General features: G+C 39.0%; 1 protein-coding gene and 1 non-coding gene across 2 annotated transcripts in view; both read right to left on the bottom strand.

The window, feature by feature from the left end:
- Positions 1-27117, bottom strand: part of POLA1 (DNA polymerase alpha 1, catalytic subunit) — a 184613-nt gene that overhangs the window by 130074 nt on the left and 27422 nt on the right. Inside the window, 6 exon segments of the mRNA XM_059466626.1 lie at positions 22243-22365; positions 22593-22742; positions 24509-24633; positions 25137-25233; positions 26315-26434; positions 26693-26822. Coding sequence (XP_059322609.1) covers positions 22243-22365; positions 22593-22742; positions 24509-24633; positions 25137-25233; positions 26315-26434; positions 26693-26822 — 745 coding nt within the window.
- LOC132070426 (small Cajal body-specific RNA 24) lies at positions 24796-24926 on the bottom strand. Its single transcript, XR_009417990.1, has one exon. It is a non-coding gene; the product is annotated as a small Cajal body-specific RNA 24 (non-coding RNA).

Genomic DNA, 27117 nt, shown 5'->3' with positions numbered 1-27117 from the left:
TCCAGTGATGGAACTCCACACGTTCCCTGGGCGAGCTGTGACAGGTCTCAGCCACCCTCACCATAAAAAATTATTTCCTGATGTTCAGATGGATCTCCCTGTGTGCCTCAGTCAACAAAGGAAACCAAACCAACCAAACACACACACATTCAAAGAATCTATCATTAAAATTACATAAATGCCATGAAAAAAGCCCACATACATTCCCTTGAGAGGGCTAAAGAATATTGAGTGTCTATTAAAAAAAAAAAAGAGAAAGAAAATCAGGAATATTGAACTTTTTACATATTAAAAAATACATTAACTCTGTTGGATTAAAAAAAAAAACAACAAAATACACCTGCCCACCAGCCTCCAAGACACTGTAGAGTTATTGCTGCTTTCTGAAATAGATCATGCTAATTTTGGTAAATCTTGATAAGCTGTGAAACAAGAGACTTTAAAGCATTTTCCCAGGAAATACAAATGAAACATGGCTGATCAGAGATGCCTGTTCTCTTCTGCAGGTCATGTTCATTTCTGAGACACAGTACCCCAGAGGTACCTTATGTTTATGAACCTGCGCAGTTATTTTGACCATATGTATGCATAAAATTATAGGAAGATATTTAATATACAAAGTCAAGAACCAATCATAATTTGACTGAGATTAATGAAAATCTTACCCTAAAATGTGATCTAGAATGGACTTCACTGCATCCTTCTCAGGCTTATAACCTCATGATATTGGCATCTACCATCTTAAAAGGCTGATGTGAACCTTGACAGCTCTCTTCCTGGCCACCACTGTGTAGTTGTTCAGACTAATTCCATTTAACTATGATATATCAACTGCCCCATTCACCTGAACTGCTATGGCTTTTTTTCTATTTAAGTTCTGCCCTTTCATGAGCACTTGCTCTCCTACAATCCATCGCATAAGAAACTGTCAAAAAGCTGAAATATGGCAAATTCAAAGTATTTGAATATTTATTTGATTAAAGTATAGAAGATTATCCTTATTTGGTTAAAGTACAGAAGATTATCCAGTAGAAGAGAAAGGTAATTAACATCTAATTTCAAAGCTTTTCAAAAGAGCCTCATCCCAACCACAGTAAGAGATCTACACTAAAGAAGTTTCTCATTTTCATTCAAAAAGGCACACCTGGCAGACCAACAGTAACCGTAGGAAAGAGAAAGCAGAAGACAAAGAGGCATTCAGATCAAGCAGAAAACACGTTCCCCACTTTCTTCCACATGTGCTTGCAGTCCTATCATCAACTAAGTAACATCTGACTAAATGAGGTATGCTCACCCTAACAGAGAGAGGTAATTTAACAGGTTAGATAGAGGAGAAAAGATATTTAAATTGCCTGGAAGCTGAGAAATAAAAACCACTTACAAAGTCTGCATCACGCAGATTTTACAGTGATTCTGAAAACAGTTTGCCAACACTGCTGGTGGCTGAATTTTCAAGCCTTAAGACAAAATCATTGTCCATGCAATTTTTCAACAATGGCAAAGCAAAACCTCCAGGCTAAGCTGGTGATTTACAATGGACATGTCTTTCACCAGGTTAGAAAATTCTCAGCAATGACACAACACCATGTGCAGCTGGGACTTCTGCAAAAGATGTTGCCTACTTTGGGAGAACATCAGCTGTCTCTGGTACTAAACATTTTAATTTCCATATACTTCAAGCACCTTTTTTTCCCAAGGCTTTCCACCGTGCTGCAGAAGACACAATAAGCAAAAGAGGAGGGCAGGGGAGAAAAAAGATCAAAGACTTCTACAGGATCCTTCAAGGACATGACAAGTTTTTCAAGTATCTTGGTAATAAAAGAAAATCGTCCATATATTAGAAAAAAATGCCAAAAAAGTTGTTACCAATACAGAAATTCTACATTATTAGAACAGAAAAAATATTGGCTAGTAATGAGTCTTCAAAAACTGGGTCAACTAACATGACTGAAAATCAGTTTGAGGCTCAAGTCAGAGCCTAGTGAAAAAGCAATGATCCAGGAAAAACAGCAAAGTCTTTACCTGTCATATCAAAGGATGACATTTTACAAAAACCACCTCTGATCTCAACAGTGACCAATATTTGAGGGGCTTATGAGGCAGATCTTCCATACTAATGCTTCCCTATAGGGAAAACAGGGCCAGCCAATTCCAAGAAACACACATGTCCCATGAATCCAAGTCACTAGTCCCCAGTGAACACCTGGAAGATAAGCTGTCCCTCACCCCACCCCCCACTAAAATAACAGATGTATCTTGGTGCAGAAGCAGCTTCAGAAAAATACTCCAATTGCTGCTCCTGCTGCGGGGACAGGAATTTATGATGGGCTGTGGGAAGCACCCCACTGGCCTCAACTCTGAAACACCAATGAGGGCTGCACTGCAAAGGACCTGCACACTGTGAGGGACTGCCAAGCACACCATAAAGCAAGAGCACCAAATTACAATCTTAATCTTGCTTCCAAGCCCTGTATTTTCAGCCCTCAGCAAAGATGGTTTTTCCCCCCACAGAAAGCATTAGGTGTCAAAAAGGTTCATAGACTTGGCTCACTGATTGATTCCTACTCTGATTTGTAAGGCTAATTAAGACATGGCCAAACTGTGTCCATATCTTACTTAACGTTGGTGTTCAAGCAAGTATCACACAATCTGATTAAAATTGACTAAAATGTCTTACTTCAGTAATCACTTAGACAGAATGAATTTTACATTAGCGGGATCAAGCACACGTCAGGCCTCAGTGGAAATGAAAAGGGCTTATAGTAATAGGATTTATAAATCCACCACATTAGGTTAATGGCTAAATGATTTACATGTAACTTTTCCCCCTCCTCCTCACCCTTCAACTCACACACAAAAAAAATTCCTATATTTGGCACTTTTAACGACAAGTGTCAAGGCAAAAACAGACGTTCTTTTTAATTAGCTGAAAATTAAAAGCCACAAGTGATCCTTCATTAACTCTTTCACTGCAGAAATAATGAATTAGATTTTTATAAAGCCAGAATTCTTGAAGACCCTAATGAACCTTTTCAAACAACCACAACGAGTTATCTACATGCGCATAATGAGCCTCAAATGGTTTGAGCCAATAAATATGCAACTGATAGAGTGAGATCCTTATTCCTTATAAAATTGTCAGTAATGGGAGTTTTTCATGTGACTATTTTCAATTGCAGAGAAGACTCTAAAAGCCCTTGCTCTTTCTCAGCCAGTAATTCAATCCAACAGTTAGCAGCAGTCACTAATGATACTGGAATATAGATGGCTTAAAGCCAACCCTCCCTCTTCACAAGTGCTGGAATGTCCTACGCCATGTGGTAAACCAGGTGCTTTGTTTTGTTCTTTTGGCAGCTGAAGCTTTCATTTTCTGGAAATTTGAAAACAAAGTCATTCAGCTGAGCCCCTACAGCAGCAGTCACTTGCATCTGCTTCATGAACAAGATACAAGCACAGAGTAAGTTCATCTGCAAGTCCTACCTGTCCCCTGCCTCTCTCAAAAGCTAATACTAGGTCAGGTGGGAAGAGTGAAAGTTCAAGTTAAATGCATACTACCCTTTTTTTAGCAAAATTAATTAAAAATTTTCAGTCAACAAGGTCAACATTTCTCAGTGATACAGTGCTTTGCATTTTCAGGTCACTGTACAGACATTAATAAATGAATCCAACACCAGAATTAGGGTCAACTGCCAAGACCATATGTTTTCACATAATTTATCAAGCATCTACCTATTGTCACCAAGCACAGTTACATTATCATCATCTCACTTTCCTTACATGGCTTTAGGAGGACTGACAGCCAGTGGAGCAGCACCCCTCCTCTCCTTTATAGCCCAGGTTGGGAACACGGTGTTCCCTCCACATCAGGGTACCAAGAAGCCTGGGTTTATGGATGTCAGTCTGCTTCTCTTGGGAAATTACTGCAAGTTGGTTTTGTTCCAAACAATGACTGCATTAGATGAAAGCCCCTCACAAGGAAGCTGCCTGTTTTGCAGCCCTGGCCTGGTGGCACGACAATAGCAGCAGCAGAGCGTGTCCCTGGTCCTCTCCTCTCCCTTGGCCATCAGGGTATCAGGTTCACATTCTTTCCCCACAAACACTTGTCCTGTGTCACACAAAAGAGTGACCAACAAACCTGATACAGGGCCGTTAATTTCAGACAGCAAGGCACCACACAATGACCTTTAGAAGAACGATATTAACAGGTGGCTGGTGTCTAATACAAATAATTATATTACACTTTAGCAGCATGGCCCAAAGTGGAAACACATTGTCTTGTCATCAGCAATCAAATAAGCCAAAGTAATGTTACCAGAATACCCTTTTAACACTCCCCTTAACCTCCCCAGCTACAGAGAACACCTCCTGTGGCAGAGCATGGTCAATGAGATCCCAGCTATGTCACTAAGTATTTCATACAAAAATTTCTCCAGAGTGTCTGACATTTCCCTCTCTAAGCAAAACAGGAACCTCCCTGCCAGCCTCTGGATAATCACACAAGTAAATTCAAGCAGTGCTTATGAATTTACCTTGTCTTTCCTCTTGGAAGCAGTCCACTAGAAACACATCCCTCCTTCAATTAAAAAGAAGCGGATGAAAGAAGCTCAGCAAAGTCTTTCAAAACCCGTAAGAGAAACCAGTACAAGTGATCAAATTAATTGCCCCTGCTCCCTAATTAGTCTTCCAACATCAATCATCTCAAGTTAGCAACAGTTTTCACCAACCTTTAACCCCGAGAGCAGTCACTGCTTTGACAGGATGGGCAGCTGTGGCAAACAGCCGCAACATTTTGGGGCAGACGGCGATTTCTGACCACATCTACGGCCAGGCTGCACCTTGCAGGGGGCACAGGGGGCCCTGAGCACGACCCCCTGGCCCTGGCAGGGCTTGCAGAGCCCAGCACATGCCACTGGCAGCCCCGGTTGCAGCGGGGCCAAGCACCAGATCAGTTTCTGTCAGCTGCGACATGGCCGACACTTAAGCTGCCCAAAGGCTTCTCATTCTTCATTTCAGAAAGGGGAGGGCAGGTTCAAGGACACTCCAGCCTGTCTGGAGTAGAGCAAGGAGAAAGCCAGGAAATCACACCTCCAAAAGAACAGGCCAAGTGGTAACAGACAGCTCAAACGTCTACACACGGATGGATGGTGAAAGTACTTGGGGATGTAACAAAAAACTGCCCACAGAGAAATACACTGAAGGAAGACGCTACTTAATCTTCCATGTAATGGTGCAAGTCACCTCAGCTCCTGCAGCAGCAAACCACAAGCAGTGTGTGCATTGGGGAGCTGCCAGCAAACTGCTCAGGTGGGCTGGAAGTGCAGTGCAGGAAAGAATAAATGGAGCACTGGCACAGAACATGTCGATCACTACGCATGGCCAGAGTGTCCTGACAGACCCAGAACAACATCCCTTCCCTTTCTCCCTCCAGGGAAAAGCAGGTGCTCGCTCCCCCCATAGAAATAGGCCCTTCCATTTGGTCTAGCCAGAACACAAGCCAGAGTCTGGGCAGAAAATCCCTGCTCCAAAGTTCTTTCCTCCACCAAAAAAATTCCTACCCTAAAGAGTCAAAGAATGGCTTGGGTTGGAAGGGATCTTCAAGATCATTTATCATCCAACCCCAAGTGTCATACAGCATCCAGAATCCCATATACTACAGAGGCCTGACTAAATTACCCTATAACAATATGCTTATACATACGAGTCAATGCTGCACCTCTTCAAGAGTTACTTCTTGGTATGTTAAGGTAAAAGAAAAGCAGGGAAGAGGAAAGAGGAAAACAAATAAAATTAGAACTACTCGTTTTCTAAATATTAACTATGTGACACTTGGGCTAAGAAGGCCCTTTGTTTTCTTCTTTTCTGAGCTATGGCCAGGCACTCAGGCCTGGTACAATCCACTCACTCTTAGTTTCTAACTACCTGGGACCTTCTTGTGGGCTCAGGTACTGGGATAAACAATGCTTTGTTGCACATCAGGAAATGCCCACAGTAGCTGCATTAGTGTTAACACAGTCTTCAGTCATGGCACAGCACTGAGCCACCAGGGTTACAAGGGTCCCCTTCTTCACAAGGGCATATCTGCTATCCAAAAAAACTTGGACTACTCCAACAGCAAAAGCCCTCAAGTCTCCAATGTACACTTCAAAAATGTTCCCCAGCTAGTACCAGAAAGTTCATCTGAACAGGCCGCAGTCCAACCTCCCTTCTGGTCCCAACCTCCTATTTCACTCAAGAGCCTTAAAACCTGCATCTTGCAGTAAGCATTAAAATACTAAAAGCTGCAGGAATTACTCATTTGAAGGTACTTCTGGTTCACTACATCAGGAATTTTTCTGTTTAAAATTTTTATTTAATCCCATAAAAATTCATGGTAAAAGGTACTATCCAGAAACCAGAAAACATAAAAGCACACAAAATTTATTAGCATATTGAGAGGTGAATTATAGAACAGGTAATTCCATCCCTCCTAAGCACAAGTATGATCTGAGGAAAGAGACAAACTGATGATCAGAGTTATAACAGTAAAATAAACAGTAAACACTTCAAGACTGAGCTAAGACAAGGGAAATATCACTTTTTCCTTGCAAATGCTTTACACAGATGTACACTACAGCAAAGCAAACTCAAGATATCAGATCATGCATGCATGGGTAGAACTACCTGAAATTTTTCATAAACATTTAGTACATGAACAAAACAAAACCCTGCATAAAATGAGGTAAATAATAAAAGGTCCAAATTAATTACTGAATACTAATTTTTAAGTACAAATATTTTTATGCCATGCCAAATGAGTAATACACAGCTCCTCTCTTGCCAACCACACATGACTTGTTAAAACTGCATAGAGTTGCCTTTATGAAAGGCATCCATTTCATTAAAATTTTATCCAAAACATGTCACATAAATGACAATATTTCAGGGTGGCAGCAGACTGCAGTGATTCCTTATTGGCCTTCCTCAATCACACATGGGTCATAAAATTTAACTAAATAGAGTCTACTTCAAGCTTGTAACTTCAGGTTGAGTGACAGCATAATTTTTAGAAGCAAAGCATGGGACCTTGATTTAACACAAATTATGGGAAATCCACCACCACCTCCATGCAATTCCTCCACGATGCAGCTAAGAAGAACTGAAACATGGCTCATTTATGCTGCCAACTCTGAATCTGCACCAACGAACACAAGAAACTGATTATACAAGAGAATTTGTACCACAGTGAGGAGGAAAGAGAATGAAGAGATGCATTAGAGATTCCAAATTGATTCACACATGTTTGGGACATCAGACATCTGCAACATTTTGGTTCTTGGTTCCTGTGATTAGCAATGGTCTCTGTCACAGCAGGAAGCCCCAAAAAACACAACTGCTTCAAGACTTTATGGAGCAAAACTGAAACAGCCTGTAGACTGCTGCATGGCAGAATGATCTACTAAGAAATGCAGCCCAGCCCCCTGAAACATACATCACATAATCCTACTCATAACGATGGATATCTTGCTATCTTTTAAGTAAGGTGAAGTTGGGTTATCTTGGTTTTTGTTTTGTTTTTATTCTACTTCACTGGCCATGACAGACAATTTGAGATAGATACTTGTTCCTCATTGAGCCTCATTTCAGGGCACTTCTCACTACTGCCTTAAAATAATCCGTGCTTCAAAGCAAACTCCTGGGGAAAAATGTATTTTGTTGGCTCAGAGCAATAATGTCACGATGGCTGCTCAGTTATTCCCTTGAGGTAGACAGACTAAGTAGGAGGCTTTATCATCATTATTCAAGCAGATTCAGGGTTATTAGACATATGACACCAACAGTTTTAGTAGATTCAAACACAGAAACTTGGTTTCAAGGCTAAAATATCAAAATGAATCCACACCTGAGGAGCCCTCTACATTCTCAAATAGGCACACTTAAGAGATACCTTTAAAATCATCACATCTACAGTGCAATGATTTAACAAAGTATTCTTTTTTTCCTTCCTTACAGAAAAAAAGTGAAACAAACAAAACAGCCACTTAGGTTTCTCTGTATCTTCACAGGTTGCACATAAATGGAGCAGCAGTGCCCTGTACTTCCACACTTGTAACCCCTTGCCTGAAGAGTAATAATTTTATGAAAGTCACAAGGATTGTTTTTTATGCATTCTTTGTCTTTTTTATTCTGGGGATCTACAACCTCCTAAAAGAGATAACTAAATGTCATAATTGTAAATACTAAAGAATAGAAGAATAACAACAACAAAAAAATCCTAAAAAGTAGGTTTAATACCTTAGCTTAAAATACCCAAAATGAATTCCTATCTCCAGGACTATTCCTACCAAACTGATCCTGTGTGCATCAGTGTTTAAAGTCATTGTAATATCTCCACATACGCAAGATTCTGACTCGTAAACTGATACTGCTCAAAGAGGGCAAAAATCACTGCAGCTACAAAGAATCACTCACTGTAAAATTCCACAGATATTTCCAGCAGCCTACCATTCAAAGTAATTATCCACCTTTATCACTTGAAACACCTTTCATCTTTAAAATTCACACAAGGCATGTCCATTCACAAATATGCTCCTGCAAAACTTCTCAATCTCTAAGTAAATAAGTGACAGAGAAAATTAGGGAGATGTAGTGGTTACCCTTTTTTATTTCTGGAAACAGCAGTTTCCTGGGAAGGAATAAATACCTGACCTGCTGTGTGCAGTTGCTGAAAGATGGCCCTAAATAAAGATTTACATGCTGGCTGTAAAGAGAGGCTTAGAATAGTATCAGAACTCAGATTGAGATACTTAAAATCTGAAGATTCAATGAACCTTCTCCTGAAGGCATTTTTGAGAGTAACCAACAAGAGATGCACATTTGCACTGCTCAGTCACACTATTCCACAGTTTCACCATTGTAATTTTTCCTTTTTCCACTCAGGAAAGTCATCTGCATTTGTAATTAATTTCTGATATGAACTCTACCACTTTAAATTTGTGCACAGGAACTAAATAGTTATTAATTAATAATGTGTTATACTTACTAGGTAATATTAATCCACTCAATTTATTATTTCTTCTATGAGATGCTTGTAGGCTGATATAAGCCATATTATACTACACCAGTAGCACACATTGCATTAACAACTGAAAAGTGAAACTCCTATGGGGTCCAGAAATTCCCATTACTTTAAATTTCCCATTTTAACAAAAACACAACCTGTGTTCAAAAGAAGAGAAGTTTAATCAATGTGTATGCTAGGTATTCAGTCTATTCTAGGAAAATGAGAGATGACCTTCACTCCAGTAGCAACTGGCTTACACTGTCCAGCTATGCATACAAAGGCATTCTGTGTTTGCTTTGATGGCCTGCACATGCCAGGGGTTGATGTCATTGATAGACTGACATTGCTGTGTTCTCACACAAAAACTTTATTAGCATAACAGAAGATCTGAAAGTGTGCTATCCTACTTTCTAAATATCTTCCCCATCTGCTGCTGGGTGACATATGCAGAGCTCCTTCCCCTGCCTATTTGCTAGAACACTGCAGAACTCCACGGGAAGGGTCTGCTCGCATCTGTCTTGGGAGCAAGGCTATTGTTCGTGAGATAATTACTCTGTCCTTGTTGACTTGCAGCAATAATTGAGAACAAAATCACCTAATAAGCCAAGTTACCTAGTAATATAGCACATTATAGCAGCAATGATTGCATATAAACTTTGAACCCCCTTTAGTGCCAATTAATTTCAAGAGCATTAGCACCAACGGTAAACTAATACGAAGCAGTTTAACTAATTAAAGCTTACTACGTAATAGGCTTGTGGCTTCAATTATCATTTTTCATGTTAGTCATCTGAAACTGTACCAGCTGGAAAACATGTGCCTAGTCCCACAGCAACAGGTAAATGGAGCAGTTTTTGAAACTATGTCATGCACTTTCCTAGGAAAAGTGCTAACTAAGCCTTATCAACAGAGACAAACAGCAGATGGCAACAAATGTGCCAAGAGACATTTCATCCTCCAGGAAAAGTTCAACACAAGGCATCAGCAAAAAAGGAGCAGAGTTGGAAGCACAACTCCCACAGATCTTACCCAGCTGCTCTCTTCTGTAGAAAAAATAATAAAGAAAAAAACCCCAAACACAAAGTCAAAACCCAAACCTAGTGAGACAGTGATTGTCACCCTAACGTGCAGACATCATGTGTAACCCATTTACATTTCTTTCCCAGAAAGTCCAGTATCAGGCACAGCCCAGCAAAGCATCTGAAGCCCTCTTCCCCAGGAGAAGCTCCCTTCTCAGCTCCCAGTGAGCAAAAATTTGCTTAAATTCTGACATTGACTCTCAAGATTGGCTTAGAGAGTTCAATAAATTTTTCTATTTTAGTTGTATGTACAGAAAAGGACTAAAATTATCCAATCTTTTTTGAACTCTTGCACACTTTTGGACTCAATGAATAGAATGACAAAGTTGCTTGTCCTTTAGTGTGATGCAATATTTCTCTTCATCAGTTCTGAGCATCCAATGTTTCCAGGTTATTTTTGTGACTTGAAGACTCATAGCTATCTTGTCTAGATCATTTTATTCTTGACATTTAACTTCTTGACACACTGACTGAACTAAGCACTGAGGTAAAAGTAACTTTCATGTTTTCACGTTCACAAATTAACGTCAAGGCACTGCAATTATCAGAGGAGCTGCTAGCAGTTTTGGACAATTAATCTCTTTTTGAGCTATCCCATCAATAATTCCACATCTTGCTTTGTTCAATCCCTATTCCCAAGCAAGCACACACCAAGAAGCACATTCAATTACTGGTTTGGGAAAAAAAACCACAGAAAACAGGAAAAAGGAAAACAAAAATAAAGCAACAAAAAGAAAACCAACTACTTGCCATATAAGAAAATCTATCAGCAGCTCATGCTGCTTTTTTTTTTCTGAACACTAAGGACAGCCAGTTAATATTTAAGGACCTACACCCATTTCATTTCAAAAGCAGTTAAAAGCAAAACATGTAAAAGAGGTTTTTCATTATGTGTATGCATATTGGCCCAGGTTTTCCCAAACTCCCCCTCTCCCAACATCCATTGTAACAGCTCAGAACCTCAGAGGCATCAAGTCTTCCTTCCAGGGAACAAGTTTAGCTGCTCTCTTTATGGTGGATAACTGTAGTCCTAAAACAACTACTGGCCATGACACAAATGCCAAAAATTAAAGACAAAAACCAAGAACTCTATATTATGCAAAGCATTCAAAAAGTTGGTTGGGGTTTTTTTTAAAGCTAAGAAACACTTATTGAGCCATAACAAACCCACTGACAATGTCTGCTTCCAACACTGTCCAAAAGAGATTAAATGATGAAAGGAGCATCTTGTTTACATAAAACTGCAAAATACCCCTTTATGCTCAAGAGCTATATAGCAAGTCTGTGATGGTCTATGTACAACATAAACTATTAATAAACTATTAAGCACAGCTCTTCTGAGAGAGAAGGGCTGACAGACAGTCACAGAACAGACTTTCCTCAAGTTAAGATGGAAAAGGCCAGGGACAAATCCTAAGTCAGAACTGATACTTGATAATTGTGATAATCTACTGCCACACATGCCTGACATGCCCTTCAAAGCACAGAGGAGCTGCTTGGCTTAGCAGGGAGGCTATCCCCCATTATGCAGGCCAGCTGAGCCAAAAGCTATGCAGTACTGTATGGAATAACAGAAGGATCATTGCTGGAATAGGCACATAAATGCCACTTCAGACTGCTTTACCATCAGATCTCCTCTGCAAGATCCATCTCTTTATTCCATGTTAAGAAAAAAAAAATCTAAAGGGGAGAAAAGTAAAGCAAGAGCTATGCAGAGGAAGGAAATAGCTGACTTTAAATATGCTAATAGAATAAACAACAGACAACAAAAATTTATTCCTAGAGTGAAAACTAATAAAAAGGAAATTGGGACAGCTGCACAGTCCAAAATTGGCACTGATTTTCAGAGAAGGAATAGGATCCCTCAAACTCTTACTAAATGGCTCAGGAATCCCTGGCAAAAAATCAAACAGTTTCTTAAAAAAATTGCTGTAATTTAACACAGTATTTATAACAGAGCAAAGTGACACAAGCTTACAGTCCAGGCTGAAAACTGAGACAGACAAACAAAAGCCACAGTTAATTAATCTTTCCTTGGTCACCATGTCAGACACCCATCCTTCTGAAGAAAACCCAGAACTACATGAGTGCTCATATATGAAAGATGAGAAATTTCCATAATTATTTTCCTCAAGTTCAAAATCTACCTCCAAAATATGGGATGGCAAAAGGCCAGCACACTGAAGGAGGGTGGGAGGGAAGGGAAGGTCATTTTTATTTGAATGAAATTTTAAAAAATGTGGTTATCTTCAACAGAAGCCTAAGAGTAATCAAGTAATTATAAATGCCACTAGATCCCTATAAAATGCAACTAGATCTGGGCCACAGAAGGAACTACTTTCATTAAGAAATTATGAGAAAGTAGAAGGAAAGCATCTGCCCTGTACCCCATCAGGCCTCAATTCCAAATATTCTAAGATCAGCTGAAGAGCTAGCATGCAAATTGGGAGGAAAATTTCATGTGTGTCAGCTTTTCCTTATTTTTTTTTTAGAATCAGTGGGAAGTTTCTCACTGTAGGAGTATCATAGCTAATTCAATTTATACATATACATATGTTAGCATAATACACTTTTTAAAAGTGGCAGCTTTCATAATCTACCCTTGATTCAGCAAGTCATTTATTCCAGGATGAAGTGTTTCAGTTCCCCAAATTCAGCCCAATCTTGTTACAAGTCAGAAGTATTGTTCTGTGATTTACATAAAAGCATTTCCACTGAACTAAGCAGCAATTGACAGATCTGGTAAATGGGTTCCAGATAACATTTAAATAGCTGTGCTAATTACACCACACAGAGATAGGAACACGATCCCTTACTCAAATCCTCAGAGTAACCATCCAGAACACTGAGGAGAAGAGAAAAAAAACCCCTAATAGTGCAAGTCATAAGACAGCCTGTAAAGGAATTTAAAAAAACCCAAACATTCTGCATAAAGGACCTAATCTCAACTAATTAGATGCTGTAATGATCTTCTCACAATCTGTTAAAAGAGACTAGTAGTTAATAACTCCACAGATTTCCTCCAATCCTTTCACCAGGAAGGAATAGCAGTTTCTAAGTCATAACTGCTCTGTCATCCTGGACCACTGCCAAGAATGCAGAACTTTGGGACACCTGTCAATTAACACATTTTACTGAAGGCAGGCTCATCTTCCATGTCTATTAAAAATTAGTGATCACAAAAAGCAGTCAGATCAAAACACTGCAAAATTAAAATTAGTAGTGACTTCTTGAAGGACAACAGCCTTCAACAACGACAACAAAAATCACCAAGAGGTGTGTGTGTGCTGAAGTGACTATACACACACTTTGCTAACAGATGATGGAACAGACCTTTTCCATCCCTACCATCTGTGGCACAGTTGTACATATAAAAATGACTGGTGACCTGATGGACAATTGTGTGCAAGAGTCAGATCTGAAGCTTTTCTCTAATCAAAGCTTTCTGCAGGGGTTCTCAGTCTAAGTACAGGCTTCTTATTGATTTTCCTTTATCCCCAGGATGAACTACTTCTAACTCGAAGTTGAAAAATATGAAGCTATGCATTGAAGCAAAAAGCCCAGGTACCATACATATTAAACATCAAGGCAGAGGTGCAATTACAATTTTAAGAAACCAAAAGATTTCTGAGCAAATACAAAAATGGTATTTACCTAAGTTCAAAGATGATGGTGAGTTCTGAGGGAAATGAGGAGGAAATGGAAGAAATGAAGGCAGTCACATGAAAACCAAAACATCAGCTGTCATTGACTTAAATCTGGTTTGTCCAAAAATCAAAGGGAAGTTCTAGATTCAACAAGTAAAATTCCAACCAGGACAAAATGAACCAGAAGGCTGCATGCACTCCAGCACAGGACTAAGACATTACTAAGCTTTTATGCCAATCTTCCACCTACTAATTCCAAATTCCAGCAGAAAGCTTGCGAGAGTTTAATATTCTGGAAAAAATTAAAAGCATCAAGGAAGAAACCTGAAGTTCACACTGGAAACTTTTTTGCACTGAAATCACAGAATACAGGAAAGAAATTTTAGTGCGCAAAGTGTGGTAAATTATTATTGCCTAATAAAACAGCAGTGCACACAGAACAAGTCAGAAGGGCAAAGCAGCCCAAGTACAGAGCCCTTACTTTAGAATGGCCACCCTTCTTCCTGGCAACTGTTCTGCAGTTTCACTTTCCTTGGATTTAAAAAAAAAAAAAAAGAGTTTGTACCTCAAGCTCTCCTCTATGCTTACCCAGTCATTTCAGGAAATATGACCCTGAACTTCATTAAAGCAGATTATTACACTGTCCTACTTTTCTGGTAATTTCCAATAGTTCAAACATGGGAATTTCTGCTCTGTTTCATGAAATAGGCAAATTATTGGAAAGAAAGCATTAACGCTTTTTGCCTTTTTTTTTTTTTTTGTTTTTAAACCACAGCTTATCAATCATCAGAATCCAAATTTTACAAGTCTCATGTAACTACCAAGACTAGCACAAGCTCACAGAGAAATGAGTGTCAGGTACTAAACCCTGCAATAAATGCATCAAATGATGTCCCATCATTCCATATTTTTGATGAGCACGGCTTGATAAGCTCTTGCTCTTTCTAAAGGCTGCCAGTTAAAACATATGAAAACAAAAAAGGATTAACAGGAAAGGTAAAGGGAAATGGGTATTTTAATTTTTTTTTTTTTTTTTTTTACTAATCCAGGTGTTGAAATAGGATTTTAAGGAACAAATATTCCTAGCGGTTCAAATTAGCAAAAACAAGTATCAAATTGCAAAGCAGATATCAACATATATAATTTAATCCTCCTCTCTGAAACCTTACCTGTATTTGATAAAAGGCATAGTCTGAAGCTAAAGACAACACAACCCAAACATCTCCTGCATTACATCATGTATAACTGCTGGAAGGAAAGCCAACAGAGTAAGCATAATGCTGGCCTCTCTCAATCACTGATCAAGCTCTAAAATTTGGGGGATTTATTTCATCCAGCTTTGACAAAGGGAGTCAGAACAAATTACCTTAGGCTGCATGCCTGACTTACAACCATCCTTGCCAATGTTAGGAGATCAGGTATGCCCCAGATTGTTAAACCACACCTACTTCTCCAGAGTCCCTTGTTCCAACCAGAATTCCTGATGCTGCCCACCAAGATCTCCTATATCCTTACAAAGTATTGTACCTGCAGCAGTAGATATAGTCCATCTTTCACAGATAAATAAAGGTCTTAAACTCTTTCATCTGTCCCATAAGTTTATTTCAGTGCTGAAAATAGCATAAGCTGTTCATGCTTATCTTCTAAATTAAGCCAATGAATCCTGGCACAGGCCAAGTGAAAGGACATAACATACAAGACACCACACCACCTAATCTATACAGCAAAACTTGCATTTGAAGTACTCAAACACTATCTTTTTAGCCCTGAAACCAAAACAGCCTGGTAAGAACAAGTATCACTGCTGACATATCTTCATTCTTCCAGTTTTCTTCCCTTTAAATGATGAGTTTCATCTGTTGGACCTTGCTGACCTTGGTAATAAATCTCAATGAGAATTACAGGAACTCCTAAACTGATGGTTATAAAGTTACTTTGGTTTGAAGGGATCTCTGGACATCATTTAACCCAACCTCTGGCCCCAGACCGGGCTAGACCTGCCTGGTGCAAGGCTCTGCATCTCTGGGAAGAGTCTGGCTTCTTCTAGACATCCCCCTTTAGGCAAGTTGTTGAAGATCACAGTTAATTCCATCCTCAACAATTTTATCCAGAATGAAGGAACTCAGCTTTCAGCCTCTTCCTATATATCAAAGTAGGATCATCACCATCCTGAAACTAGTACCTGAAAAGAACAGACCTAGTAGGCTCAAATGAGTATTTATCCAAGAGGAAAAAGAACAGATAATTTCACTGTGGATGGAACTAAAAGCTTCTAATAGAATTTGTGGTGAAAAAAGTCAGCTATTCCACAGTGGGCAAGATTCCCAGGAAATATATATATGAACATTTTTGGTAATGAGATCAAGATGTCATATCTTTGAAGGACAGTATGAATATTTATTTAAGTCTTGTGGGAGACAGACACTTCAGTTAGACTGTTTTTTTATCCTCTTAGGAATAGTGCTTGAAAATGAAAATTATTTTTAACTCATGTTTGAAGTATCTTTTATTTTGAAAACTTCATTGCCACCTAGATCTCCAAGCACAGGGTTTCTAGAACAAGCCAACATTCAATTTAAGATAAATGCATGATGCAAATAAGTGAGGTAATAAGATGCTAAAGAACAACTTCTGCAGAAGTCTCAAAACCCCAAGGATTTTTGGGCAAGCTACTCGTGAACTAAGAAAATGCATAATGCAGACGTGTGGTGCTATCAAATATACAGGCTGGAGAAAAACATCAGTTAGCATTTTTATTCTTCTGACCTTAACAGGGGGGTTTGGAAAACAAATGTGTTTGAAGACAGACCCAAGGCAGTTTAGCAGCGGTGGTGTGATGCTGCTCAAGCTCTCAACCTTCATGGTGAAGCACCTGTGCTCCTGTGTCTCCCTTTTAGTAAGGCATCTCTACAAGAGAGCCATGAAGGATCTCTGTTAATCCCCACAATATTCTAGACAAGTTGAAAGAATTTCTTTAGTAATTCTGAAGCATGGCAGACTCTGGAGGGTGCAGGATTCAAGTGCATTCCCCAATACTTTACTGAACACCTGAGAGTCTTTCCTGTTACCACTGGATAAGGTAAGAAATTCCTACCTCCCCTAATCTTGAGGTGCCAGCTCTCTACCCAACACATGCAGCTTCTAAAAGGGGACATTCTGTTACAGCTCAGATCCAGAGAATGTTCTAGAGACCTTGTTCTTCCCTCTGGTGCTCAGTTTTACCACAGTTCTGTGTGAGGAAATCTTCTTGTTACCTGGTCAGCCAGGTTCAGATATGACACATGGAAAAATCTGTGTCTTTTGGCAGGATGGAAAAAAAATACAAGATAGGAAACCATAAGAAAAAAAATCAAAAGTACAAAAGAAAGACAACAACAACTAAAGAAAGCCTCCACGTGTGATCATTTTAACTGTAAGCCCACAGTTTCACAGTCAGATATGAGCTGAAAAATGGCTGGTCATGCCTGACCCCTTACATCTCACACTGAGCCTGCCCCCACTTCCCAGCCTCCTCCTTTCCTCCAGCTCTCAGAGCACACAGTGAGTCACTGAGCCATTGATCCAACTGAAATCAATTTGGTTTTCCTCTGGAGTTAGTTTTCAACTCGGATCACCAGGCTGATCCAACTCACCATGGGGCCATGCAATTGCTCTAACCCATTCACAGGAATCAGCAGTCAGGAAGTGAGAGGCACCACACCTCTTGCAATAGCACAATCTTAAAATAAGCAGTAAAAAAAGAAAAAAGGTCTCTCTATTCATCTGACTTACTGTACAATCAATCTGAATCTGATCAATCTTCCTAAACATTTCTTGGTAATACCCATTAAATAAAACCTTTCTGTCCAAAGGGGAAAAAAATACCAACATGCCATCCAAAATAAAATAAGAAATACATATATTTTTTCCCTTCTCACTAACTGCCTCCTCACCCAAAATATTCTGGCCATTCTTCTTAATTGAAATGTTTCGTTTCCTCTCCTTTGAGATGCTAAATTCTGTATTAGACCAGATGTCATCTCCTGCACTTCACTGCCAATAATATTTCAACAAATGTAAAGATTATCCATAATTTTTCTACTCCTTGGTACCCAATTCACAGTTCCAGACTGTATGCAGCCTCTCCTTGTCTACTCTAACTCGTTTTGGGTATCAGCATGCAGAGTAACAAACATAGCTTTTTCACAGGCTCACAGTTGCACACACAGTGATAAATTTAACAACAGTGGCAAATTATTTAACCCCAACAGTTCCCATTTTGGGACAATGCAGCAATTTAGCATTATTCCTCCCAAGATTTTGGGTTGCCATTCTCCTATTTAAAAGCAATTAGAAACTCTTTGCCTCGCCTTTTGCCATCAAGTTCCATGTCATCCAAAATTGTTACGTCGATGTTGCATTCCCTGTTTAAATATGGATGGCATGCTTAGAACAAGACAAGAGGAGGCTCCTTTCCCTCTTTTAGCAATTCTCCTTCTCCCACAGTACAACATGGAAGAAACCAGGAGTCTGTCAATTGCCCATTCACATGACAACCCTTGCAGACTGTATAACCAATGCTTTAGGTGCAATCAAGAGAAAGCAGCTGATGATCATTTTCCCTGGATGAACAAGACTTGAGAAAAAAAAGAAATGCCTGGATTTCTTTACAGATCATAATTACAGTAGACGGCCATTAACCTGCTTACCTACCCTTAATTTTTTTTAAATGAGCTCATCTTTCTCCACTTCATTTTTCTCCTCCCTCATCCATTCTTCTCCCAGACTGCAGCAATAACATGCTTTTATTCTTTCCTTTTGACTGCCAGGGCCTTAAACTAATTATTAATTGAGAATGTATCTAAAGGATCTGAATGAGAAAGTTGGAATTAACCCAATTGCCTCTTTCCCCCTTTTATTTCGCATATTTGAACACCAGGTCTACCTGTCAGCACTGCTGAAAACAGCAAATGTGTTGTTTTCCTTCCAAAGGCAAGTCTGCTTGGGCAAAAATATGCAACAGCAAAAAACAACACAGAAAAAAAAGCAAGTACCTGGAAAAGGCCTCAGCACTGAGTGAAAGCCATTAGCAAGCAAGCTGTCTACAGTGAAATTCTCTCAACAACTTTGCTGTTCTGTAGAACCCTGCAGCAAACGGCATCCTGCATTTAGGAAACCAGACAACTGACACTTCATCAAAAGGCTTGTCCTTTAGAGAGGCTGGAACGGCATGACCCCACAGTGCCTCTGGTGCAGAGCTGGCTGCCTGCACAGCTCCGACTCATCTTGTTTCCAGTTGTTAAATTACATTAAAGGACAGCTAAAAATATATGAAATATTTTCCTATTACTTTTCCATGCGAGCAACTGCTATAGTTACAACAAGAGTAATGTCCAGGCAAAGGTTTAGTAACATGGGAGGTGGAGGGGAAAGTCCAGGAATCCCTCTAACTAATTCCTGATCAAAGGCTTGCAAATGTAGAATTTTAATTTTTTTTAATTTTGCTGAACTGAGAAATGCTGAGGCATTTCTCACAGTCAAAAAAGAAAAATAGTTACATTTGCCAAAACAGTCAAACAGATCTGAGCTACAGTTTTAACTCACTTCCACTGCAAATTTTTGCAGTTTTTTTCTTCCAAAACACGCCAGAACTTAGCAGTCTGCCTGTGACACCTAAATTCTGACAAGCTCACACTGATATGTCCCTGTTAAAGATTACCCACAAATGAAAAACAAGGAAGAGCCGCTCGGAAAAGCCGATAATCAAGGTTTGAACACTGACAAAAATGAGCGTTAATTGCTGAAGGATCTCCAGGTCTCTATCGCCATCTAGCGAACCCCGCCCGCCGCTATCGCACCGTCCCTCCAAGGCGCTCCCTGGACACAGCCAGGACAAACTCGGCGGGACCCAGCCTGCCCCTGGCCGGGGATGCAAGGCTTTGTTACATTTCTATTCCCTCCCTGAAGGAAAATAAAAATCAAGCACTGGCCCGTATCTCTCTACAGCTGACCGAAGAGAACTGAGCTTTTATGGATTACACTGTCACAGAATCATAGAATGGTTAGGGTTGGAAGGGACCCCAAGGATCATCTACTTCTATGATCTGGCTTTTTAAAAATTACTTTTCCACACCCTATTTAATACTTCTACCATCAAAATTAAGTGAACATGCCAAGTTCTACTAATATAGTTCAGAAGTTCACTAATATAGTCACACAAGTTTTTATAACAGCAATGTGCAATTACAAGTATTTTTAGTCACCATAAGGAACCCCATGGCAGCTCCACTGCTTTTACTGCACCAGCATCTCCAAACCACCAAGAAAAGTCAAGAGTCCAGGAGAGGTGGTACTCAGCACTTGGCATCAAGTGCTTGAATCTTCCCACAGCTTCAGTGGAAAGGTTGTCAGTCACACAGCTGAAAAGCATCCATTTACAGGACTCATCAAAACTCATTCTCACCTACATTAAAACTTGATGCTAGGATGAGCTTTAACAACTTCAACATGAAATACATATTTCCCACTTTCAATTATTCTGCTAAGACTCATGATTGAACTGTAATTGTGTTAGTGCAAATATTAAGTTCAGTTTTCATCCCACACAATATTTTTCCCACTTAGACTTCTACAAGCCTACCTGCATTTACTCAGGTGCCCTTGACAACAGTATAAAAAAAGGTATTAATTGCAGATCAGAAAAGGCTATTTAAATTTAGACCATGAATTTTCCATAACAGTTACTTTTTAATTAACCTTTTCTCACAGAGAACCCAAACCTCCAGATACTTAACATTTACTTCTTTTATATTAGAACTGAGTGGTAAGAGGAAACCTATGAATAGAAAGACTAATATAAAAATTTACAGTAATGCTTTTCCAGATCAGATATTTCAACTTCAAACAAACAAACAAACAAACAAACAAACAAAAAAAACACATTAAAACCAGAAAACTAAGGGGTCCTCATGTCATCTCCTGTCGCAAAAACTCAAATGTGTGCAAAGGCTTGGCAGAAGCCAGCATGGGTCCAGCACCACCAGAGTTTAAGAGATAAGAAATCTTTTTCAACCAAAGATCAACTATGTAAGAGAAACCATCTCTAATTACTTCCTAGCACATTCTGTAGCACCTGTTTAAGATTTCCCCATTTCACCATTACTCTGGAACATAAAGCAGGAACACCAGAATTTCACACAGTTATCTCATGGCTGATACATTACAGACAAATCTGAATAAACTCCCTGTGTCCCTGTGCAAACAACAAGGATCTAAACAGAGGCCAAAAGCTTAAGTATCCATAGAATAGCAGGTTTGTGGCAGGTGGTCCATATCACACATGGAGATCATTACCAAAAAATTCAAAGAAAAAAGTAGAATTTGTCACTTTTAAAAGCTGCTTTGCATGCCAACCTCATAGACAACATGAGGTTGAATCTTACTTCAACAAGCAGAATAGTTTATTAAAGGAAATACTAACTTCTGAATTCACATGGCTGCATGGCACATTTGCAGTTACCAAACTGGGAAATTACTTCTGAGTTAAACAGATGTGTAAGGTTAAACATAACTGCTTACATAAATTGGGAAGACAACAAATGTGCAGTTCTCTCTAGAGAACTGTTTAGATAGGAAGATAATTAAAAACAAAGATGTGTTACCAGAAATAAAACACCCCAATGCAATTGAGCTGGGAACTGTGAAGTGGGTGTGCCCTCACATCACAGAGAGGATGAGCCTGTCAGCAGGGATGAGACTTCACCCACCTCCCTGATCAACAAAAGGCTGACCAGCCATCCTGACACAACTGTTCCTGGCACCTTTGCAGACTCCTGCTTAGTAATCTCTTTTATAAGAAACTAATACCAAAACATCATTATGTTTTAAGACAATGAACGTATCTCAGTGGTATGTTTTGGATCATTAAAGCTTATTTTTCTCACAGGGACAAAACTGATGTGGTCTGTATTGAGCCACCATCCTAACCAACAGCAAAAGTAGTCTGGCCTATAAAGTCAAGTGCAACTCTTACAATAAAATATGAGGCTAATGAGAAACTTCAAGGAACAAAGAGTCTCCAAAAATAAGCCCTGATACATAATCCATTGGCTCCATTATTAATTTGCCTATCACAAACTTTAGGGTTTCAGGAAGTCATATCAGGCCACAGGAGAGTCTGGCTACAAGCAAGCTCATCCAAAGCTGAAGCATATCACCAAATCAAAGACTAGCCCATTAAACAGAACTACAAATTCATGGAAAATTAAGTGAATTTCATTCATGAAATTGAAAATGAAAGCAGCCTTGATTTTTTGTTGTTGTTGTCACCACAATCTGGCCCATTGAAACCAAACAGTTTCATAAGAAAGATAAACTTAAGAGTACTGAAATCAAAAGCAGGTTCAAGAACAAAACTGTTCTTGTATTCAATGAAAAAAAAGCAGGTGGCTTAAATTCAGCCTTTTTACATGTGTGTACAACCTGTTTAATGACTTACCTCTCTCCCTTTATGTGTCACCAAAGCAGCCAAAGGCTTGGCATAGAATCTGCTGTAGGAAAATCCCAGGCAGCCATACATGCTGTTAGCAGTGAGTTTCAAAGCTTTCTGTCTGATATCATACTGAAAAGAAACACAACCAGAAAAATGATCCAACCACAGCCATCAGGGAACAGAACTTAATGCTCACAATTACATTCACAGCTTTTTTATACAGTCTGCAGCAGTGATGGGCTACAAATAAAGCACATTACAATCACTGCTCACTACTAATCATCTCTATTCTACAAGGCTGATCAGGGCACTTAAGGGGAGAGGGGGAAAAATCAACGGAGTCCTAGAAAACACACCTGTAAATAGAGGTCAGGATTTAAATCTGGCTGTTTCATTAACTGCTTAACTTGGCGTCTTCTCTCCACCAGTTTCCTGATTTCTTTAGGCAAAATTCCCATTTCCAGAGATGGGTCTGGAAGCTCTGGAATTTCTTCTTCTTCTTCAACCTGTGAAATGATCACTGCTGCTTATCATTTTACTGCTTGGAGATTAGATTTTAATGCATTAAGTGAAAAGCTTGGTGGGAAAAAAACCCCAAAACTCTACAGCTTGAGCCAATTCCTGCAGAGCACCCAAAGCACAGTTTAGAGCAAGCATGAGAGGGTTTTTTGCAGTATTTAACAGTACTACTTTGCCCCTGCTGGGGGACAGGGCTTAAGTCTGTTTCACTCTTGGAGAAACACAAAGAAGGCATGGACCAGTAGCAGGAAGGTTTTTGGTTTTTATCAGAGTGTGTGTTATATATTTATATACATACATACATATATATATACATACATATAGATATACACACATATATATAAATACAGATAAATAAGTAACACACACACATTCTCACTCTTAGGTATATATAGATAAATACAAAAATATAAAGAAAAGTACACATGCAGCAATTATTTCTGTGCTGAAAAATCCATCCATTTTTTATCATCATGTAAGTATTTTTGGTGTTCAGACCTGTCAAAAGGAGCACGTGCTCTGTGGAATTGATACTTTGAATGATACAACTGACAAAAGTAGAACAAAAACTCCACCCCAAGCAACTCTTGATTACAGCAAAACAACATAGCAGAAAGGACACACCTTCTTAGCATGACTGAAGAAACAGCAAAAATGGAAAGGTATTTCAAGCATAATGAAAGTGACAGAAATGTGCAAAGAAAGGGCAGTACAGACATGGTGAGGGCAGGTTTAGTAAAGCAGTCTGAGGAGAACTGTAACAAGAAATTACATCAAAGCCTGATTAAACATCATACAGTGAGAGAAATCAAAATTAGCTGCTTCAGGTTGAAGCACACTTCAGAAAGCAGGGAAAATCCAAAGACAACTTGAAGGAACTTACTGCCAGAACTCCACATACTTGCCTCCTCATTTCTGCTACTGTGTTCATATTTCAGTTGCTACAGGACTAACTAATTCCAACCTGTGAGCTGATACCAGTTAAAAATAAAAGCCTCTGCTTTAACCTTTAGACCTGACCAGCTCAATGCTTCAGTTTACAACACAGCTCCACCAACAAGTGTTTCAGCACAGCTGAGGAAATGAGAATCTCCAGCCATGGATAAGCCAGAGCCAACACAACTGTTTATAAAACAGCACATCCAACTGTACCTTCAGGAGGTTTTTGTTGTGTTTAACACAGCTTAAACACCAAGAGCTTTTGTGAAGCTGGTGCCACAGCTCACACAGTCACATCACCCTCCCAAGTCACACATTTGATTTTCCTGATGTCTAATAAGGCTTGAGCTCATAATCATATTCTTTCCTGTAGAAAGCATGAGACTTTTGCCTACCTCCATCAGGTATATCTGCATAAATATACAAATAGCAACTTAACTTCAGGAAGCCTCTGTCAAGCTAGGATGAAACCAGTAGAAGGGCTCAGAAATTGCTAGGGTGGATGTGAGGCTGAAAAGGGTCACAGAGCCTCAGTAAAAATCTTGTTTCATGAGGATACCAAGAACAGACGGAAGAGAACTTATAAAGATTCTCTAAGAGTATTACAGAAAGGAAGGTGACAGACACAAAATATTAAAAAAGTAAAAAGTCCCAACGCACAAATTAACATATACATCTTTAAATAATAATCACTTTTTATGTGTGAAAGGAAAAAAACCCAGTGAAAAAGAACAGTTTCTTAAGGAGCTGATTCACAGAGAGCACTCTGAAGTTAAGACAGTGTAATTTAAGCCACAAGTTAAAGGACTCAAACCTCTGCCCTTTTCTGTGCTTCTGATGACAGTCTCTGCACAGTGGTGAAGCAGATGTTGAACTCCTGAATAATTGATGGGTACAAGCTGTTGAAGTCGAGAAGCAAAATAAACTTGTCATAAAAACCTAAAACAGAGTTTAAAACAGAAGTCATAATTAATCAAGTCTCCCAGAGGACTTCATACAACTCCACAATTAATATTTAAGTGACAGTAATACATTGTACCAGATTTCCATGATCTAAATCCCTTGAAGCAGCTGCTGAGATGCAGCACTGCCCTTTACAGAAGCTGTCAGAAGTGGAACGATCCAACCCCATTAACTCACCAGAGTTGAACAGATACCTTCTGTGTTACTATAGGACACTTGTACAGTTTTCCCCACATAGAGGAGAAACTGAAAGAAAACTTACGTGTCCATCAGACAATTATACATAAATGTACAGTCCTAATCCCTCAAAAGAAGCAATTCCACAATCAATGTTGGGAATTTTGTTTATGCAACAAGATTCCCCTCACAACCACAACACCAAACTCCCACATCCACAGAGTCCCCACTGCAATCTCTCTGTATTAATGTAACCTACCTGTCTCTAACTTCATTGAAGAAAGAAAATTGCCACATCTTACCGACTTTGGGTTCCAAGACTAAGCCCCCAGCATAAGCTGCTTTCTTTTTCCCTATCTTTGATTTATTCTGATCTTCAAAATCTTCATCTTCATCCACCTACATATGGCATTTAAAAAAGTCATTATGTAGTCTCTAAGATTTCTGTAATGTTAGAGGAGTTATTTTTGGCAAGTCAAATATAAATTTGGGAGCCAGTGCAGAATTCCTTTTAAAATATATGCAAAATATGGCATTTTCATCATGATCCTTACTAAAGCTCTCTACATGTCAAAACAGCATTCAAACCAACTCTGACAGGGAAAAACCTGCTAACAAGAGATTACAAAGACCTTAAAGTATTGTCATTGTTCAACATGGCACCAGAATGCCTTTTACAACTGGCTGTAGAAGTCCACACTACGAAAAAATTAACTCATGACCCAGAAGTGGTATGACTGCCCAATTAAAATGTTGGTTTTGCAAACAGAATGGCTGGGCTTGAATAAAACAAATAAAAACATTACTACTGACCTAAAGAATATTCTGTTATTTGTTATAACAAGAATTTTTCTCCCAATTGTTCAATTCTATTCTGAATCATTTAGAATTCCAGTGCTACTTTGATGCAACAATACAATCAACAGAAATCATTGCTTTCAAGTTTGTGTTGAACTTATTTAAAACTAAAAAGCAATATATAGTGAAATACAAATACTTTGTCAAATTTTAATTTGTTCACTAACAAACATCTAGATATTTCTATAATTATTATTTACAATGGTATTAGACAAAGGAATTTTTTTAATACCTTTGCATATTTCATAGATATAACAATTTTTTCTTGAAATACTGTTCATCAAAATAACTAAATGCAAATATTAAACAACACAGATTTTCTTCTTTACCGTTTCCCCACACAGACAAGTACTTAGCTTATTTTAATTTTAAACTAACAGAAGAACTGAGTTTTTATAGATCTGTGCTGCAATGGAAAAGCTGTTACACTGTCCCACTCTCATTATGGATTCCACACAAAACCAATGTTTTAATTAAGCATATGCTGTACCCTTAAGTTATATCTGAGTAATACTTGGGGTTCTTTGTTTTCCACAGAACAGCAACATGCAGAAGATGGAAGAATTTTTTCTTTTTCCTTTTTTTTAATAAAAATTTTTAGGAAGAGAAAAACTGGACCCACCAGCTTCTGTGGAGGCTTTTTGAAAACCTGTTTGTCTGGCACAATGTAATCCTTCTCGTGAAAGGCGTGAAGCAGCAGGAACTCGTTACGTTCAGATCGTCCACCCATCATCGTCCTGGACTAAAGAGGGGGTGAGAAGAGAACTCAGAGCAAAGCACAGAGAACACGGACAGCAAAACTCAAATGTGACACTTTTAAGGAAGTTTTACATTATTACTTGATTAGAACATTGAACTCTCCTCATGAGAGCAAAAAAATTTAACAGCATTGTGTATCCTAAATTAGTGTTTAGAAATTAAACCCAGCAAATCAAACACAGAAAACATGGAACTGTTTGGAGGGGACAGTGGAGAGGGGTGGAAAGTAATAAAAATGTACCATGACATTCCCAGAGATGTTTGTTATCTGAAGAGCCAGTGGCAGAACATTCAGCTCACACATGATCTGGAGAATGAACTTGGCATCTGTCCAGGTGTTTTCCAGCATGAACAGTAAGCGAGGAGAATCACTGGGGAAAGAAGGGGCACAGCCTTGTACAGTAAAATCAATCTCCCTTGTACTCTGTAGGCTTTAGACCTATGTGCTATATGCAACACATGGTATCTGTAGCACATGACTGATGAATTTTATAGCAATCTCTTCTAATTGAAAAACCAGCCCAAAACTCTGGCTTGCATCTCCTGTTAGTGCACCTACACCAATGCTCCCACAAATCAATTTCCCTCATACACAATAAGCCACCACGAATAGCTTGAAACATTATTTCATCATGTTAAGACAATGTTTAACTTTGCAAATCCCAG

This window comes from Ammospiza nelsoni, chromosome 2 (genome assembly GCF_027579445.1).
Source record: "Ammospiza nelsoni isolate bAmmNel1 chromosome 2, bAmmNel1.pri, whole genome shotgun sequence".
Classification (NCBI taxonomy): domain Eukaryota; kingdom Metazoa; phylum Chordata; class Aves; order Passeriformes; family Passerellidae; genus Ammospiza; species Ammospiza nelsoni.
This window is presented reverse-complemented; position numbering and strand designations above follow the sequence as displayed.